We start from the raw sequence: 20,725 nt of genomic DNA, 5'->3' as shown, positions 1-20,725 counted from the left end.
ATAGTTTTTGCTGTAAAGAAAGTCACGATGCTAAATTTCTATAGCACATCATGAAAAACCCACATTAATTCTACACAGGTCAATTGGCATGAATATTTCAAACAAAACATTCAAGACTGACTTCACAAATCCAACCAGAATAAAACTGTGGTCCAATTCATGTAAATACTCTAGTAAGAAGATTTAAATCAGATCTGCCAGTGATTACCAAAAAATTAGAATCTTGACTCACTCTGATAAAATACAGTTAATAGTTGATTGCAGTATTATTTATAAGCATTGAATTAGTATTTCTATATGCAATCTATATTTCCATGCTTTAATCTTTTGAGGGAAAGTTTGTACCAACTAATTTATTATCTTTTATATACAGTCTGGAATTTAAGTTTCCTGATAGGAATATGACTCAAGCTAAAATATTTCTGTGAAATAGACAATACATCCCTCTATTTGCATGAAAAAAGTTTCCAGCAAAATAACTGTCTAACATATTTTCATAAAAAAGCTTAGGCACATAGCTAGTCTCCAAATGAGCCTTTCAATTTTGCTACAGATAATCCTTTATTTCCAAATTGTTTAGGACAATGAAGCTTATGAAATTTAAATTGCCTTATCAAGTGCTAGAAAATTAATCCTAGATTAAAAATACATTTGAAAATGTTATTAGGGATGTCATGTTACTAATGAGAAGCCAACCTTTTCCCTATATTTTCAGACAGGAGACAAATTCAATTACATTTTTGCTAACTGTCTGATGTATGTTCTTATTATAATGCATATTATTTTATATGTTTCAAGTTCATACTTGCTAGTGGGAGACAGCTCTCTGGCTAAGATTTGGTGTATCGGGTGGAAAATACAATTCATTTTCAAGGCATCAGCCTATGAAGACACTGCTTTAGGAAAATCAGTTGAAACTTTCTGAAAGTAGTGAGATGCAAAAATGTTAAACACTAATTACTTTCACAGCAGAAATATCATCCTCTCTTTCCAATTAAGCAAATCAGTCATGATGAAGTAACCCTGTGTCCAGTATTTTCCATGAGAAACAACCCAAGGGGATGGGTCCCAAGCCAAGAATTTTTCCACTTTAGAGAGAATCAGATGTGTGTGTGATGGTTGAAACACTGCCAAGGGCAAGCATTCAATGGCACATTCAGTCCAATGTCCTTGTCTTCCTCTTCAAGGACTGTAATGGGCATTGGCATTAATATTTCAAGGACTTCCTCTAATTTCACATCCCTCCAAGTGTAAGCAGCAATCACCTAAGGAGATATTATTACTGAATAGTTGCAAAACTTCCTACTACAGGAAATTAAATAGGATCATTGCTAGCCTCCCTCTTACTAAAAAGCAATACATATCTCTTTGCCTGGATTTTTATGTGAAGATAAGAATCTTTAGGCTAGTAACTTTTCCATTTTAAAGATCTTGTTCCTGGGTATTGTCTTCAAATCCAGCTCTATTAAGCCTGGAAAAAGATAGAGGCAGCATTGCCAACTCATATATTTTTTACCACTACTCCTTTTTTTTTTTTTTTTTCCTTCTGACTCTTCTTCATGCAATCAAATGACTACAGCAGAATCTTTGCCTTCATTATTAAAAGGAAGAGTTACTAGAGATCACAGCTTTGTTTCAAGAAAGTAGGCAGGAGAGAAGGGGCATTCAGAGGCCTTGAAACTGTGAAATTTAACGGTTTAAAACTTATTTCAAGGTATCTCTTGCGGATTTTGGATTAGAACAGCTTCTTTTGTTTTGTTTTGAAGTGTTGGAAGATGACATTATTGGTAAACTGCTCATTTAATATAATCCTGTTCATTCTTAGGTCTGTTCTGGTAATAAAAACCAGCCTGCAAAACAGCCTCCTGTATGTTTTGGGGATTCCTGATGGGTAAGAATTCTTGACTAGTATTAACTTACATTGTTGATCAGAAAAGTCAAAGTTCTGCTGATAAAAGCCAGCTCAACCATCTGAAAATCAGTTATCCTAAGCCTACACTATCTAGATTGGCTTCTGCACTGGTTCACTCACTCTTCAGCAGCTTTGGTACCACTACCTGCTTTCAGGAGCTTCCCAAATGAGAGTCTTACAGGCATCTAAGGCTTGAGAGCCCTCCTAGACTAGTTAGCTGTGACTGATTTCCTCTGAAGGCCACACCTCCCTGCCCTTGAAAACATCATCATCTAGCAAAACACTTCCATTATGTTTATCTTTAGCACCTGAAAAACCTAACTTGGATGTATGTTTTTAGCTAATAAAACATGCTGAAATGCTTGGTGGTTCAGAGCCTACATAACTTTACCACTGCAAGTAATTAGGATACAGTTAGCAGTACAAACATTTATAATAATTATGCAGTGAGTGTACAAACATATTATAGGTTTAAAGACCCTTAAGTAAACTTGCTGTCTGAATGCAAATGTAATGGCTGCAGCATGAAGCAGCCTTGCCAGCTGAGTCTGATACAGCACTTGTTCATGGCCATGGCTGAGATGTCCCTGCAAAGCAGCTTTGTTCAATATGCAGTAACCTATGTTAGAACAGTATGATTCTTTATTCCCCTCTAGTGGCTGGTCTGCATAGTATTAGTTACTAGTTGAGGGCTAGAAGAACTAGATCAGACTCTTGGGACATCAAGACATGCCAGAATGTTTTGGTTCAGTCCCTGCTGCCATGCACACTACCAGAAAGTCAACAGTACACAGAAAAATGGTCTGTGCTCTGGCAGTGATACAGAAGGAGGGGAAAGGAATGGTTTTTGAAGGGTTGAAGTTTTATGTTCTTAGTCACTACCAAGTAATTAAATTAATAGTTTTATCCCTCAGAAAGGAAGAAGATTGTAACTGTCACTATGTGTTTCAAGTCTTTTATTTAATTACTTTAGTCCCTGGGTGTCAGTGAAGCCAAATATGAACCTGGCCAATCCATCTCCAGGAGGGTACTAAGAATTGTGCTTTGCAGCTGGCTTCTGAATAAAGCCTGTCTGCAGTCTTCCAGAATGCAAAAAGGAGTAAATTCTCAGAGCATATTTGTCATTGAAATGTATTTGATATATACAGCCAACTCTATTACCAATACTCTCATAAGTACTGCTACTTTTACTTATGTATTAAGTTAACGTGTAGCCAAACAGAAAGGAGACAACCATAAAGGTGCTAAAAATGGATATAAGCTGTACTAAAGGCTTGAAAGAGTAGTGATTTCTATTAATGGTTGGATTTCTAATACGATATGAGCTAAATTCTTCGTGTTGAGATGGAATTTTTCTGAATAGGATGAGAGCATTCCTGAACAAATCATTGGAAGCAGTAAAGTGAACATGATACATGAAAACAAATTACAGAATACATCTGAGAATAAGAGGAGTCAAAGAGTTAGACACTCATCCTCCTTAAGCACAGTGGGGGTTTATGAATGTTGGATTTTCCAGTGATTTGTTCTTGTCCTTACTGAGAGCCTAAGGATAATGCAAATTTTCAAGTTCCCAAGAGCTCCTGCCCTGCAGAGAATAGGAAATCTTTTACCACAGAGGCTGTTTGTGGTCAAGACCACAATGTATAAAGGACAAAATAACCAAACCAAAGGCTGAATCCTCCAAGAGAATGAAGAAACAAAGAAATCCTTGCTCTTTACAACAAATTTCGGTCGAGTCCTGATTTTGAAGCTGCATGTTGCCCATTTTGGTGTGAATAGAAAACCATACAAAGGATATTTGAGGTTGCTTAAGCTCGTGGATATATTACCATTTACTGAGTACATTTAAAAAAACTCACCAGATAAAATTAAGTGTACAAAATCAGCCCTCCAGTGATGTTAATTCCAATTCTGTCAGTTAACTTGATATAGGATAAAAGGTAAATAGGATATTTCAGCATAATACAGTAAGATGCTTCAATTTCTTTTGAGAACATGCCATCTGAGCAGATCCATTTTTAGGGGAATACTAAATAAAAAGCAAGATGACAGCTTTCTAGGTAAGGAACTGCTAGACCATTATTTTAAATAGTTTGGAGCACTGCAATATTTAGTCAGTGCGTGTGTGCATATGTGCTTTTTTAGAAAATTTTACAAAATGAGTTTGTAATGTTCCAAGGCCATGCTTTGGCAATAAAAAATAATGCCTCATTTATAAAGTGCAGGAACTCAGGGATTTTATTCTCCTGGATGTAACTTCAGTTGCATTTTTTTAAAAGTACAAGGATACTTTAAGAACTGCATTCAGTCAGCTGTTGACTAATGGCTCTTAGCTCTTCATGAAACAGATAATGACTTTGCACAGAATATCAAACAATAGAAACAATTATAGTAAGAGAAGAACAATACTTTGTTATAGAGTTATTACATGAAAGGAAACATTGATAAAACAAAAATCTTTCTAAGGAAAACATCACCAAGTTTTGATGAATACTACCTCTTTTGATGTGCCTGCTACTTTTTCTCTTCTCTGTAATTGTTTTTGAAAGGTTTGTTAAGGAAATTCTGACAATTTTTGATAGCTGAAACATAAAGCACTTAATGGGAACTGGAAAGCCTAGGGTTTCATTTAAAGGTTTGTAATAAGTTCATATACTGCCACTATATTTCTCTTAGATTATTATGTCTCTTTTGTACTCCAGATGTCATCTCAAAAAATAAACTTCGTACAGAGCATATGGATCAAATTTTAGCCAGAAGGGAAAAAATTGTTGACTTGGCACTCGGTATTTGTGACCCAAGGAGTATCTTTACAGCCAGCCAAGTCATCAGTTTCCTTTTTTGCTAGGCAGTGGCAGCTCTGACTCCTGAAGAACACCTTTGCATGTGAAGCCTGGGTAACTTAGCTCTGGCAATGATGAATGGGTACTGCAACTGACTGCAACTTTGAAAATTCAGTGCTCAGCACTGGAACTTCAGCAAACTGATTCCTGAAAAATGGATGGCAGGACTGAAATGATCTAGAATACTGTGGAATTATTTAATGGGTCCCTACTCAAAGTCCTTGAACTCAGTAAGTCAAACCAGAAACGACCTATGACAAAATGCACACTGCTCTCTTGAAGAAAAGAGTGAAGGGTGAGAAACCCACCAACATACAATGGTGAGAAGCAGGGAGCTCAAATATCACAGGCACAGACACAGGTAACTGTATAGAGTGTGGTCACCAGCATCTTAAAATTAGCCCTGTTCTTTTGACTCTCTCCTTGTTTTTGGGAATCTTGTTCAGTGAATATATTTTAAAATTGGGATGCTTTTCATTTTTGATGCCTGTGTGCAAATTCTTTCAGTCATTTCTGTTCTTGCAGTTCGTTGCTGAGTGTTCTGTAGATCTGCATGCTGTATACTGCTCCTGAAAGAAAAATATCCATGAAATGAAACCAGGACCATAGCAATGCGCAATATAGAGACTACATTTTATTACTTGGGTTGTAAAGTAATTTAGTGTTCAGTTGCTCATACAAAAAGGTTTCTGAAAGCAATAAAAATTCAGGCATACTTAAAACAGTAATTTTAATCCAAGAGATTTTTCCTTTGGTATTAAGATGAAAGCTAATTTTAAAAGACTGTATTAATACCAGTTTTTAAAACTTAGGATATCTTAATTGATTTTTAAAAATGTTTTTCTCATAACAACTAAGAGGACAGCAGAGACATATCCAACTTTCTGTGCTTATTTTCAAATCACATGTATTTATTGATTGCTATCTTGGTGTGGCATGTCTTAAATCTAGCAACAGTTTTTGTGCTTTTTTGGAAAAAAGGAGAAGAGTGCTATCAGTGAAGTTCTTTCCTCTTATACCATGTCACTCAGCCTGTGCTCTCTGCAGGAGGTTGTCTGAACTCTCATATTTTAGCACTCAGAAGGCTCTGCTGTCAGGGAACTGCTGAAGACCTTCAACTAGGTAACAGCAGCATGAAGCTCTTGGTAAGGAACTTTGCTCATGTCTCCCTAAAGTACTTAATCCAAATCAAAGGACAACCTGTCACTTAAGTCTCATGGGAGCTGTGGGGGGTTACAAGACTTGTCTGTTTAGAAACCTGATTCTGCATTTGGCCTTGAAAGCTTTCCCAGCCACAGCAGAACTGCTACTGTGTCTCCCAAGCCAACTGGAAAATCTAGATTATATGTCTGGATGAGAATTAAGAGAAGGAAAAATGGTCTAGGGAAAAAGGAAGCAAGAATGACAATGGACACACACACAAAAAAAATCCAGCATCCTTGGTAGATATTCAAAGCTCATCTGGACACAGGGCTGGGCAATGAGCTGTATGTGAGCCTGCTGTAGCAGGGGGCTTGGACCAGTCCCTTCCAAGCTCAACCATTCAGTGGGAGGAAAGAAAAAAAACAAACTAAAACTCAGAAATCCTCAAAACTCTGAGGTTTTAACAGTGAAATCTTGGCATCTATCTAATTATAAAATATGCAACCATAGACAGTTATCTTTAAAACCTTCTTTATTAAATTCTCTTTTCTATTCATATTGCTGACAGTCTTGTTTCTTTTCTTTAGTCCTCTTCCTGGTCTACACAGAGCAGTGACAGTTTGCAGGTCCTGATATGGCCATGTCCCTGCAGGTCTGGAAGTGCTGCTACTTTGAGAAATCAGGCTGTCTAGGGCTACAGAAACATATGTTCTCATTTTTGCATCATGAGAGGGGGCATCATTTTACAAAGTGGAAGACTTTTATTTATTGGAGCAGTCTGGGTTCCAGTGAGATTTATGAAATTTTACAAACATCCTCACCTGACAGGAATCATTAGAGCCACTGTAGAGAACCTGCATGACTGGCAATTACCCTTATGATTGTATGAGCCTCATTAGGCTGATTAAAAAAGCTTAGCACCATATTATTTAAGTGGCACCAGGCAGTCCCTTGCTGAAGAAGATGCACTAAAACTCTGAGCTGATATGAATTTTAGAAGACTACCCACTAAGAATCCAAATTAAAAAAATGTGCCATTTTTAAGTGACTACTATGGAAACAAACACTGCATCAGTAAGACTGGGATGAGCACATTCCAGCAAACCATTAAAGAATTCTCCAGGCTATTGCTTACACTACAGAATGTGCTGCAAGCTCTTTATAACACACTTACACCTGACCTCTTTCTAGGTAGAAGCTTGAAGTTCAGGTCAGTACGGAGGACTTTGAAGTCAGACAACAGTCAATGGCTATGGGAACGGAACTCAGGATCTTTTGACTCCTGACAAAATTCATCCTTTTCTTTAGCAGTTCCTGAATCAGGAGACGCTTGTACTCTTGCATTTGCAGAACACTGCTTGATTTGGAACAGGCAGCCTGATTCAGCAGATGTGCTAAATGTTCCCAATAGTCTTCAAAACTGTTTTGTGTCTTTTAAAAAAAACCCTATTAAAAAAAAAAAAAAATTTTTTAACCAAACAGGTTCATGTTAGTACAGCAGAATCAGTTATTGCAGAAGAACAGAAGTGTCAAACCCAAGAAGCATGTTTTTGTTTGTTCTTCTCTAAATAGAGAGAGGGAGAGAGAGAGAAAAAAAGCTGGTTATGATCCTTCTTCCAGAAATTGTGGGATACTAATTACTTGAAGAGAAGATAGAATAAATACTGGTTCTTTGATGTACCCATTAACTCGCCACTCTCGGAAGCCAGCTGAATATTTCTTATTTGCTCCATCGCGTTTTGGCCGAGCGCCCTTGGCTGCTTGCTGGAACTCAACAAAACCTGCGACCAGGAATGCACCTGCATAGCTACTTCAATTATTCCATTAAGATGCTCATTATACCTAATTGGGAATTTCACTGGCATCATAAGAAAGGTGGCATTTTGAGTTTTAAAGATAATTTAAGCAGAAATGAAGGAAAAGCGCTGGCTGTAGTCCTCGCTACCCCCTTCCCATGCTGGCAGCGCGACTCGTTTCACTCCTCCGCGACCTTCCCCCAGCTAAGTTTTCGCGTGCCGCTCAGGTGCCTCACGCCGGGCGGCCCGCGGCGCTCACCCCCGCCCGGGGCACCGGAGCCGGCGGGGAGGGGGGGGCCGCGGCTCCGCCAGGGGCAAGCCCGTCCCCGGGCGGGCAGGGGAGCGGCGCAGGCAGAGCAGCCCCCGCCTCCCGCCCGCTCTCCTCCCCCTTCCCCCGCTCCCGCCTTTTGTGCGCCGAGCCCGGGCGTCAACGGGCGCCGGCGGCCGCGGAGCTGACAGGAGCCCGCGGCTATCGGCCTCGGCAGCGGCGCTGTGGCGAGCCGCGGCCGCTCCCGTCACCAAGGCGCTGCCTGGCACAGAAACGCGGACAGAGACGGACTGACAGACACACGCAGCGCGGAGCGGCGCGGGCTCAGGGGCCGCCTTTGCAGCTCCTCTCCTCCCTGCACCATGCTCCGCTCCAGGCAGCGCCCGCCCGCCGCTCCCTGAGGGCAGCCAGCCCCGCGCCCGGCTGAGCGGGCGACTGGCACCCGGCTCCCTGCCCCCGCCCCCAGTTACCTGAGTTAGCTCCGTCCCGGGGACTTCGGCAGCGCCTCCGCCCTCTCCCGCTGTGGCAGCCCTTGTGCAGCGGGGGAGTGAGCCGCCAGCAGCCGGAGGGACTGCAGCCGCCGCCGGGGGAGACGAGCTGAAACCCCCGCCCCCGGAGCTCTTCATGGCGTCTCACCAGCAGACCAGGATCCAAGCGTACCTGGAGAAGAACAAGATCGGTCCCCTCTTCGAGGTAAGGTGCGCTCCTGCCTGCCGGCCCCTCCGCGGCGGGCAGCGGTGGGGGCGGGGGTGTCCCCACGATGGCCGCGGCCCCCCGCGCAGCCCAGGTGAACGTGGGGGAGAGGATGAGTTTGAGGCGCTGCTTCGGCGGTGCCGGCACCCCTCTCCCTGTCCTGCCGTCCCGCACCACGCGTGTGCCCTCGTGTCCCTCCTCCGCGCCCCTCCGAGCGCCGGCGCTCCGCGCAGCCCTCCCTTCCCGGCTATCCCGAGGATGTGCCCCGCTTCTTCGCCCCGCCGCGGACGCGCCGCCCTCTGCTTCGCACGATGCAGCGCGGGTCGGCAAACAGGTGCCCCTCCGCCCTCCCGCCCGCGGGCCGAGTCCCCGGGGTCGCCCCGGCGGCGGCGGGACAGCGGCCCGGCCCCGCCGTCCGGCCGCGGGGAGCCGCGCACCGACCGCGCACCCGCCGTGCGCCGCGAGGGGAGGCGGCGCTTGCAAACCGCCCCGGCTCCCGGGCGGCAGCGCTGAGCAGCGAGCAGCGCGCACCGGGCGCGGCACGGCCCGCGGGCCAGCCCCGGGGCGCTGCCCCTCAGTGGCCGGCCAGCGGGGAGGGACAGGTGGGTGCCTCCCACCGGGAAACACACCCTCTCCACCGAGCACTCGGAAAGAAGTCTGCCCCGCGAAAAGTCCGTGTCGATGGTGTTCTCTGAATTTTTTTTATCTGCAGTCACACACCGTGTTTTTGCTACAGATTTTCCGTTTTCTTACAACGATGCACTTGCAGGGATTTGCAGATGCACAGATGTGCATATTTTACTATTTCAGTACATAAGCTGTGAATACTTAGAATTTGAAAGGGTACTAGAGCAGTCGTGATTATTACCGTTTTATCATCCTGTTTCTCATGCAGTTTTAAACATCTAAATGCACATATATTATGCACTGCACTCTGGCAGTATTATCACATGGCACAAGTCTCCCTTTTTCAGTATTTAACTTGTTCTCAGTCAAGCTTACACTGTGTGAAATCTCTTTTATTCTGGTGTGGTGGATGTCTCATCACCAGTGTATATTTTTCCACCCCCCCCCATAAGAAATCTTCCAATTTTTTTAGGAAATTGTTCATAAATGGTCTATTTTAATATTTTTTGTGTGCATAGGCTGGTGAAATAGACTGTGCTGGTTCAGTGCTAGCAGTGTTAGATTATTTATATTTTGCAATAAATGAAGCCCCATTTGATAGAACAGTAACTGGGTACTGGGGAACAGCAGGTGATTTTTCTAGTTAAGGAATTCATAAACATGGAAACGTTTGTGTGGTTCAATTCCTGAATAAAATTCTGTTCCATCAGCTGTGTTGCTAGGTCTACGTAGGTAACTGACTCTTGTTTATTTCAATGGGAATTCACTGCTTTTGGGTTCTTCAAGAGTTAGGCCCTTGACAGCTTTCATTTTCTTCTAAATTTCCTCCACCCATTGGTTTACACATTAAAATTCAAGCAAACTACTTGACATCTCTGTTCTGAGTCACTGTGTTTTAACCTAGTTTCTCTGTAGTATAAGATGCTTGTCTCTGTTTGGGTTCTTGAAGGATGTGTTGGTTATCGATAGCAGATTAAGTTGTATTTGTTTCAGCATTATCACTACATATTTCACTAATCATTGTCATTTAGGAATTTCATTGTGATAGAAAGGATGTGAAAGGCTCTTTGCCTAACTGTGCAGGCTGTCTACAGGTTCTCAGTGCACCTGTGAATATAGGTATGTATACCAGGAAGACTTTTTGGTGTGAAATCCACTTACACCTGAACACTAGTGACTGGTTTTAAGATCTAGGTTATGGCATTCCTGCAGCTGTTTACAGTTATTTTAATCCACTACACTGGGAGGAAGATCATAATTTTTATCTCCTCTACTTCCTGATTGGCCATTTAAAACCCACTTCCATATTTAATTTTTTGATGTACTTTTTGTTCTCAACAGTTTATTGAAGATCTGCAACTTGTGTTTGATCTTGTAGAAAAAGGAAGACAGATATTTGAAGTTGATGGGAATTGATCAAAGACTGTGCATGGATGAATCTTGTACTCTATGCTAGTATTCCTATTAGATGTGCTTTGTGATGTTTGAAGAATACCATGTGTTCACAGTCAGATATAGTCACTAACATGTCAGTTTTTCGTGTGTCTAAAAGTTCTGACATGTTGCCGAAGGAGACCTGTGCTTTGTCTTTCATCCAGGAACAGCTAACATTTTCTTACACCTCTTCTGGTTTGGATAGTAATTGACCGTCACTTGTCGTGGATGACAGTAATCTTTTTTTTTTCAGGGAGTACTGATTTTCTAATACCAACTGAGAACAGAGTGAACTTGGATTCCGTTTTCTCCAGTGTTATTTTCTGAACAGGTTGTGACTGTAATTGCTCAATATATGCTTCAAGTCAACATTTTAGGGAGTGCATGAAATCATACTGGGTAGCTGAGGGCAGTCACAGGAAAGAAGGACATGGAGAGGGGACCTGTGAGCTTTCTGAGATGAAGGCAGGGATAGTGACGCATAAACAGATTGTATTTCATTCTTGCATAATGAATAATTAGTGATCAGGGTGACTTTACAGCACACTTTTGATTTTAGACAATTACAGAGGCACAGAATGCTGATGGGTGGAACAGTTGGTGGTGTACTGAAGGTGAAGTACAATTCCCCTGCGTTACAGTCAAGAGCAGTGGTTGCTCTTGCTAGTAGGTCACTGTGTTCCAGTTGCTTGCAGTTATCCTGGTTGTGTCTCTTTTCTCCATTCTGTCCTGTATTTGTGGCCTTCTGTTACAGTGGTTAGGAATTTTTGTATTTCATTAGCCAGCAGCACCTACTTAAGAACATCTTTGCTGAAGTTTTCTGTGGTTTGACACTTGAATTATCTTCCCGATGTGTGTGAAAGAGAATTGTTCAAGAGAAGTGCTGACACACGAGATGCAGAAAGACCTTAGGCTTTGCCTTGGTTAGAAAGTTGTTTCCTTCTCGATAAAGAAACGTGAAGAGTAACCTCCTGGAGCAAGAATTAATGAGCTTGAGCTGACTCAGCACTGGTCTGCTACTGACTACCAGTACCTGTTAACACATAGTAGGAAGCCCTATCCACTCAGCTATGAATGGTTACTCAGCACAGATTCACTTGATTCCAAACATTTTTACAAGGTAAATTCTTATTTGTGGGTTAGAGGTGGGAAGGAAGGTGGGTGGGAATTACTGTGTATATCTGAGACTGTCAATTTTGAGGTTTAAGACAGGCTGCAAAGCAACTTCAATACTGCAGCCTCATTTTCCCTTTTGAATGCAGGTCCCCAAGTCATGGCTTTTCAAAACTGTTATTTCTTTGCCATTTCATCTTTCCGGTGCCCAAGGTTTTTGCGGATAAGATCTCCGTGAGCCTATAACTCAGCTTCTAAATGCAGATGTTGTTAGTGTGGACAGTAAGTTCTTAAGTTAACCCTTTATATTCTGCCATGTTTCTTAGCCTGTTCTGTGTAGGTTTTGTGTGTGGTTTTTTTTTTTTTTTTTTTTTTTTTTTCTTTTTTTTCTTTTTTTTTCTTTTGAAAGCTTAGATGTCTTTCTGTAAGAGATTGTTGGCATCTGAGAATACTGTGGTTAGACGAGTTTAGATTTGAGGAATGCCCTTTAGAAATGCCTCTCTTCTGGGATTTTTGTGGTAACACATATCATGGCACTACCTGATTTTTTTTTAGATTTTTTTTTCACATTAACTTGGAATGTAACAAGAATTCTAAATATGAATTATTTCTGTGATGGAGCTTCACTGTTGTTTTTTTTCCATCTTTCTAAAATGAGAACAGGAGGTATGTGCCTAAAATTGGCTGGGACAGAATATTCAGAATCAGCACCCACTCATTTCTGTCTGAGTGAAGTATTGACCCACTTTGCATTTCAAGCATCCAATCCAACAAGTTCTTTTTGTGTGCTAATAATCTCAATGAATAATCCTTCTGCCTGTATCCATACATCTATTCTTCTGTAAGACTGTATCTCTTTAGCATCCAGTTGTGTTTTCATTTGGGCGACCTGACAGTTAGTTTCTGTGAATTTGAAAGCTGGATCAGCACTTAAGAACAGATTGCAATAAATCTTCAAGAGCTCTGAGATAAATTTAGTGTTTTGGAATTTTTTTATTTCTAGAACAGCAGCTAAAAAGCATCCAGCAGGTACATTGTTGTTATGCAAACCCAAGAACTGTAATTTCTTTCAGTTATAAAAAGCCAAAATAACTCTTCTCAAAATAAACTTGCCAAACCCCTGATTACCTAAGATTTTTTTCTCCAAGTAATGTGGTATTAGAACTGTAATTTTAATTTCAAAGAGCATAAAGGCTCCAAAATAGCACCTGTTTATTTAGCAGACATAATTACAGAAACAAATACAATGGGAACCCTTTTTTTTTAAATCTGTGATAATTTTTCTTTCTCTAAGTGAAATAACATTATTGGTATATATTATGCAGTGGTGTTCATTATTTAAATAAAATAACTACTCTTTTCACTTAAACCTTAGCCTATTTGGTGGTGAACACTATCTATAGTGTATCTTATGACTGACATAGTCAAAGTTTGGGGATGAATTTCGGAGTTTTGGACTGTCTTCTGAAGCAGTGTTTACCCTTGGTTTTTAAACATGCAAAGGTAGACACTGTCAACTTGAATGTCTAATTAACCAGTTCACAATTTCTCACAGTATAAAATTATGTTTTAAGTTGCAGTATCTGCAATTTGAATAATAGAGATGTCCCCAAAGAATTGTTATCTTTTGAGGTTGCTCAGATTTTATTTTATTTTGGTATTATACGTAATGGGTTAGATTCTGTTGCTAGCATGAAAGGATCTATATTATGGATTACACAAATGTATTTAGTGAAGCATTTAATTTCAAGCAGCTAGATGGAGCCTTTGAAAGGCTGAGCTTTTCGGTACTTGGACATCACAAGGATCATTTTAGACACTAACTTTAGTGACATTATTTCAGCCTGGCAGTTGCTGTTGCAAGGAAGGCAGAACTTGCTCTTTTTCAAAGGATGTGTGAAAACCAGCAGTGCTAGTTGAAGTGCTGCAGTCTTACACAGTAGTGGGTAAGGAATCACATTTAAGTTCTAATTTTTATTTTTGTTGGTACCTGTTACAGTAGGGCGTTACTGTAGCCTTAATGTGCACTGAAGTCAAAGACCTATTTGAGGGAAATGTAGGTTAAAGGGGAAAAGTGATGTAGAGATGTCCTTTGCATTTTGGAGAATTCATCATATATTCTCATAGTTGCCTTAGATAAAGTTATCTTTAAGGGAAAACAAGTGAAAGACCCCTACAGACATGCCCTTTTCCATTAACAAATGGTTCCATAAGCAGTGGCTTTATGCTTATTACTTGGCTTTTGTGGTGACCAACAAGATGCAAATGTCACCAATTTCCCTGTGGTTGAGGCAGTCATAATTCTACTCTCCTGTGTAATCTAATATTAGGAAAAAAAGTGTTCCTGAATGAGGAAAATTACATTGTCTTGCTACCTGACTAGCTAATCTCTCAGCATTTAAAAGGAGTTGCACTTTTGTGATTTTACTCCTCTGGGAATTTGTCTGAAGTTAGTTGAGACTTTAAGAGCATATTGGAAAAAGAGAAAGAGATCATAGATACAGGTATGCACTTGTGTGGCCAAGAACCTAGATAGTGATCACATAAACCTTGTTTCCATAATGGCAAAAATATTACTTGCTTGAAATGGAAAATTTGGCACTCTTAATTGCTTTTTTAATTGCTTTTGAAAAAAAAAATCTTTGGCAACACACACAAAAATAAATAAAAATCCAAGCAGTAGTTCAAGTGGAAGCATTGTATCTAAAATATGGAATGATAAGGTGAAAGTATCATTAACAGCATCCTTTTGTTACATTAATGTATTTAAACTCTCAAAATGACAATTACTTTGTTTCTTGAGACAGGGACCAGAAGGCTATGTTGCATCAAAAAATACCTCTGAAAATGAGAGGTAGTTCTCAATTTAGAGTTCTCAATTAGAGCAACTCTCAATGAGTTGCTCTAACCATCATGTACCAGCAAATCCTGGCTGCTCAGTGGTAAGGTATAAAACTAACAGATATGATATTGAATTTTTTCTGGCAACCCTAATAATTAGGGTCTAATAATTAATCATTCTAGATCAAAATAAGCCCATTGCTACTGGTCTTACTTCTTTGTGTTTTATCACATTATGAAGTATCTTCAAAATTTCAGATTACATTAACAGTGTTGAAGTAAGTTCGTCAATTGTTTTGTTTCTTTTGATTAATCTTTTTGGTACAACAGATTTGGTACAACATATTTAAGTGGCAAATATAAAGTAAGATACATCAACAGTTTTAACTCAGTCTATAATTTTTTCTAACATGTTCTTTGCTGTTAGTGATTTGTGCTTTTCCAAGTGGGCTAGATGTTATCCATGCTCCAGAGTCAGCACAGTCTCAGCCTTCTGTTTATTCAGGAGCTTCTGGGAGGGAAGGGAGTAGCTACTACCTTAACAAGCATTTCTGCCACATGTGATGTCCTATTTTACTGTTTTGGAGCAAGTGGGTTTCTTAGTTATCAGCTTTATCATGGCATGATTAAAGAGAAACACCTAGACAGACACCTGTTATTTGTGCTCCTTATTTTAAAAGTGTTACTTAGTAAATGGAAGCTAGAAACATATTTAAATTGAGTTAGCAACATGATATTTGAGGGTATTTTGACATCATGTTCTTTTACACTTTGCCTCTTATTTTGAATGTCTAATCAATAGTCTTTCCTTTTTTTCCCAATGTCTTTTATTCTCATTTGTGTCTTTCCATTTGCCTTATCTATGCAAATAAAGAAGTGGGGACTAGTTTTTCTTTTTTAGTTGTCTAGTGATTATTTGGAATTTTTTGTACAGGATTTTTAATATAATTTAATTTTTTTTTTTGTCTGGGTAAGCATATGTGCTTTTCTATGAGTGAGGAGAGATAGAGATACTTTTTTACCTCTAGGCTACAAGAGGTGGCTGGAAGCATTTTTATGTTCACCAGCTTTTGGAACAAACACTACCCAAACACTTTAGTGTCTGTAATTATTCTGACAAAAATGAGGTGTTAAAATTTTTCTGTATTGGGAATAATCCCCCTTGCACAGATCCACAGTTTTTCTCCTAAGAAATGTCATATAAGCTGTGAAGTATGACAGAAGGATAGGTTCTGTGTTAAAAGTCTTCTCTGCCTGAAACCATAAGAGCTGGTAAAAAACCAGTGAAAGCAGGAACATCTTCAAATGCAATTGTTAGGAAACCCTTCACCTCCTGACTAAGGCAGTGGGCTGTCTCACACATTACTAAAGGCAGTGAAAAGCAGCACACAGCTGATAGGGGAAACAAGGTTTACAGATTTTCATCCTAGGACACAGGTAAAGGGCATGATCACTTGAAATGCACACCTGTCCCTTTGCCAAGACAACCCAACATCCAAATCTGCTTTTAGTGTTAAAAGCTTGCAACAGACACTTTTTAGATGGCCTTAACTTTTATGTCAGGTCCCTTATGCTGTGCTGGGTCAATTCTTCTTTGTCTGCTCAATTTCACTGAATACTTATTTTCAGTTCCATCTATGTTCAGGCAGAATCGTTTGGCTGTGTTTATGATGCCCCTCTGGTTTTACTCTTCTGTTGATTTGAGCAATTTTCTTCCCTTAGTCACATAAAACTCAAGTAATTGTCTTTGCCTTAAACATGGAGTTTCCAGAGAAACACCTCAGATTTTAGGATATATATAGTGTATATCCTCACTATGAGGAGATGTGTTGCAGTTATGAGAAATGCATGTACAAAATGAAGAATGCATGTGCATTACCCATGATAAATAGAAGGCTATTTTACATTAGCCACGTCTTACAAAATTTCTCTTCATACAGAGAGTGGAAACTTTTAATTGTGTATTTATGTGAAACATCTTTCTCCTTCATCATTTTCCAGCTCCCTGCAATATTCAATAAATCAAATCACTCTATTCATAAACCATATTTCTCTATAGTGTCTGGTACAATATACTTACTATATAATAGCTCTTTTGTTGGCTTTTGTAGGAGCTGCTTTCTGGGGCAGGAATCATGAGAGTTTGGGTCTTTCAACTGTGTTGGAGCCTTTTTAATTGAATCTTTCCTCCTCTCACAGTTTGTTTTACTCCAGACACTCTGATGGTTTAGTATTCAGGACTATGGGCTATGAGGCTGATTTAATAGCCAGTTGCTGCAGGTCCTGTTCATCTTCATTTCTGGCTGCACATTCCTGCTGTCCTTGTTCCAGAACTGGTGGTTGTGTCACGTTACAGCTACCAGTTTGGGAATATGAAGTAGAAGAAAATGAAGTCTACAAAGAAGTGAAAGTTGTTTAGTAGGGTGAGCTCAGTGGGTCACCACATAGTCTGATGAGAAATGTGGCATTGATTTGGGAGCGAAAATGTAGGTGGCCTGATGGTGAAGGGAGGGAGGGAAGGACAACTGCTTTTCTCCAGTGGCAAGCTACTAGGTGGGCATAAGAGATCTGCAAAGCTTGTGTGCTTGTTAGCTTCATATGGATCTTGTCTTTTAAAGGTGCAGTTCCCCATAGGTTGGGGGTCTGCCAATGGAGCCCTGTTGATTCTGTGAAGGAGCAGAAGAGGGAATTGAATAATTAGGGAGGACGGCTGAACAAATTAGGAGGAAACAAAACACGTGAATACACTGAGCATGAGAGTGAGAAAGGACAGGAAATGGGAGGGGATGGGATGAAAAAGATTAATGCTACATTGCCAGTGTGTTCTTTTTCTTTTCTATTTTATTTTTATAATCGTAGTCCCTACTGTCAAATGGTTACCTGGAATCTGCACTTTCTTTAAAAAAGGGTTCTAGTGCTGGTGTTGCTAAAAATATAAATAAAGAGTGAAAAAGACAGGGGAAACACAAGAAAATATAACTTATTACGTAAAGAGTATGTATGTTTTGCATGTCTGACTCACACCTCTAGTACTTGATCTTGGATATATTACTTAGGCATGGATTTGGCAGAGAATTAAAGGTGTCCTCAGCACCACTATTAATGCTGACTCCTGTGTCATTAAGTCCTTCATTAAGAAGGAGCTACCCTCCCAGTTTGACAGGCATTGTATCTCTGCTGACATTTGTATGAGTGGAGAGGTAAAGGGATGATTGTGAAACATTCCTCTCGTCAAGTATCTATATCAAAGAATCCTGAATGATCATAAATTCCATGTTCCTTTTGGTGCCCTAGTGCAGAAAAGCTGCTCTGTGTTGTTGATAACAGAATTCATCCTAGAAGACTAAATAAGTGGAAGCAGTCTCTTCTGGAGACATTAGAGGTGGTTTGTAGAATCTGGAGACATGAGAGATGGTTCATAGAACTGAAAAGGAAGGGTAGTTTCAGCTGTAGGTGACCTTTAAAGAGAACCTGTGGAAGCAATTATGCATAGGCCAGTTAGGAAGAGAAAAGGTTTATGATGCAGACTGTGATAGTTTTGTAGAGATGGAATTGGTGGCTTTTGTGTAATTAAGAATATTATTTCATTTGAAGGAGAAGAAAAGAGAGATGGGATAATTTCCATCACTGAGTGTACCAGGATTTCTCAGACTGCAATGTGTGTGTACATACATGCTCTATGAAATGCATACAGACACTGGAACATTGACAGGTCAGAGAACACTCCATGTGTGCTGGTCAGAGATCCCGTATAAATGCAGCAGGTGTTGTGTGTTCCTGTTCAGACACATTGTGTTAATTGTGTGTGTCCATTGCAGCCGGGTATGACATGCTCAATACACCCGATGTGACCTGGGTGTTCATCCTCCTGAGGATTCTGAAGAGTCTTGCCCTTCCTCCATAATCAGGACGAAGCAGAGATGTCCAGGGAAATGCAAGCTGAGGAGAAGACCAAGGTTTGCAGATGCAGAAATTCTTCTGGTGTGCCGTATGAACCACTGCCCATAATCGTGCTGAGGACATACTTTTGCATGATGTAGAAACCCCAATTAAAAAATTAAAAAAGGTGTTTTAGAGCTCCTCCTAAGTGTGTCATGGTTTGGAATAATGCCGTTATTCAGAGTATATGCCATGGTTCAGAGCAATGCCTGTAGTCTAATGGCTAGTGTAAGACAGTGAAGTTATTTGGAGACAAAGGCTGGATGTAGACATACCAATAAGGAACAATGCAGAGAGATAAACACCAAAAGAAGACTAAATTACTGGAGTAACAGATTTAATCTTGATTTCTGGTTCCCTGAAGGAGGAATACCTGAATGAAAAAGACAGCAGGGAAGAAGAAGAAACTCAAGAGAATTTATTTTATTCTCTGTTTCCCTGTGATAATAGAAAAAAAAAATAGAAAAATGAAGTTGGCCAGAATGAACATCCACTTAACATTTACTTAAACACTGGAAAAAAAATTAAGTAGTAAGGAGAGGAAATAAAATATATATAGTAGTTAGGATACTAAAAGGATAGTCAGTTATCTGGCTACAGTTCCTGCTTCTGCTGATGCTGTTCTGCTGCATTACCATGTATTATTTTGTGCTTGCGTTTCTCCTTCCTTTGTCTAGTTTGTCTGCATAGAGCCTGCAAACCGCTCTGGTTCCTATGGTCTACACTTGGTTTAGGAGTTTCCGTAGCAAGGCTGTGAGCTCATTATGGGCTTTTTGCTTTCTTTTCTTTCTTTGTGCTGCCTCAGTGCCTGGTAGCGCTATTAATCCCATTAATTGGTGCCACACAATCAAGAAAAAATTGATTTCTCCCTCCTCCACTGCTCAGAGTGGCAATTCAGAGCACTGACAAGTCTCAAGGCTGCAGTGCAGTCCATGTGAGCACGCTGTATTCCCACAGGGAGCCCTGATGCAGTTGGTGAGACCCTGATTTATAAGAGGAAGGCCTTCTCTCATAACCAGGCAGATTTAGTATAATGTTAAATAAAGAGCAATCAAATCATCAGGAGGCTTTAATTGCGCAATCGCTTTGCAGTCTCGGAAACAAACAAAAACGTACACCAGTGATTCACCGACATTGTTTTCTAAATAAAAAAGCATTAAAAATCAGATTAATAATGCTTTGGCTGTTATTAAAAATAGCTCTACAGCTCCAAAACCCTATCATCATCTAAAATCATCCAGATTTCAGCTTCTAGAAATAAAGTGATTTTTAGTTGCCTAAGCCATTGCAGTCTTGATGATAGAAGTGTCTGATGAGAACTGATGGGCCTAACTCCAGTTCTAGGTATAATTCAATTATCTGTCCTTAGGAATTACTGTTGTTATCCATAGAAAGTCTCCAATTGTTAGTACAGCAGTACTTCTTTAAATATCCACCTAGGGCTCTAGCTTTCTTGCAAAATACAGACCTTTAGTCCTTTGTTTGAAAACCTGAGCCAGAGGACAGCTCCTGGATGTTGCGAGTTGTGTCCCTGGTATGCTAGTGAGGACATGGTGACTAAATCCATAGTGACAGTTTATATGGAGGAGATAGTCAAAGTACAAATGACACTTTCAAGAAACATACCAGTTCTGTGTATATGTTAAAGTTACCTTGTTTGAGCTAGGAATTGACTTCAGTAAGTTGATCCATATGATATAATTATTAGTACTCATATGTTATGTCTTTATAATAATTTTTTCTGCTACTTTTTCTTTCAGGAAAAGTATATTTGTTAGCTTGTATTTTTGGTACACAGAGACTAATTCTTTTTTAATTTCATAATTAAGTTTGCATTATATAAAAATGGCTTTAATATTGCCATCATATGTGTAGCACAGCTAATCTGTAATTTACAGAGTGGAAAGTGTATCCAGTTTATGTAAGCTAGTATTTATTTAGCTGTCCCCATTATCTCAGACCTACTTTATTTGTGGGCATGATAGACATGTCAGCCTTAAGTTTGTGCAACAAATGTACTTGGCCTGAGAGGTCAAATAGTGGCATATGACATCCTCTCATTTCACAGCCTTTTTTTTTGCAGCTTGGTACTGACACAGTTCTCCATTTTCAG

The 20,725-nt window shown here is 40.1% G+C and overlaps 1 protein-coding gene across 1 annotated transcript in view; it reads left to right on the top strand.

Moving 5' to 3' along the window:
- The first annotated feature begins 8,525 nt into the window (after positions 1–8,525).
- C1H8orf34 (chromosome 1 C8orf34 homolog) overlaps positions 8,526–20,725 on the top strand; it is a 161,144-nt gene continuing 148,944 nt past the window's right edge. Inside the window, exon 1 of the mRNA XM_063392829.1 lies at positions 8,526–8,658. Coding sequence (XP_063248899.1) covers positions 8,590–8,658 — 69 coding nt within the window. The 5' untranslated portion in view covers positions 8,526–8,589. The remainder of the gene's footprint in view (positions 8,659–20,725) is intronic.

Source organism: Prinia subflava, chromosome 1 (genome assembly GCF_021018805.1).
Source record: "Prinia subflava isolate CZ2003 ecotype Zambia chromosome 1, Cam_Psub_1.2, whole genome shotgun sequence".
Lineage (NCBI taxonomy): Eukaryota > Metazoa > Chordata > Aves > Passeriformes > Cisticolidae > Prinia > Prinia subflava.
The sequence above is the reverse complement of the archived record's forward strand: the minus strand, read 5'-3'. Positions and strand labels throughout refer to the sequence as shown.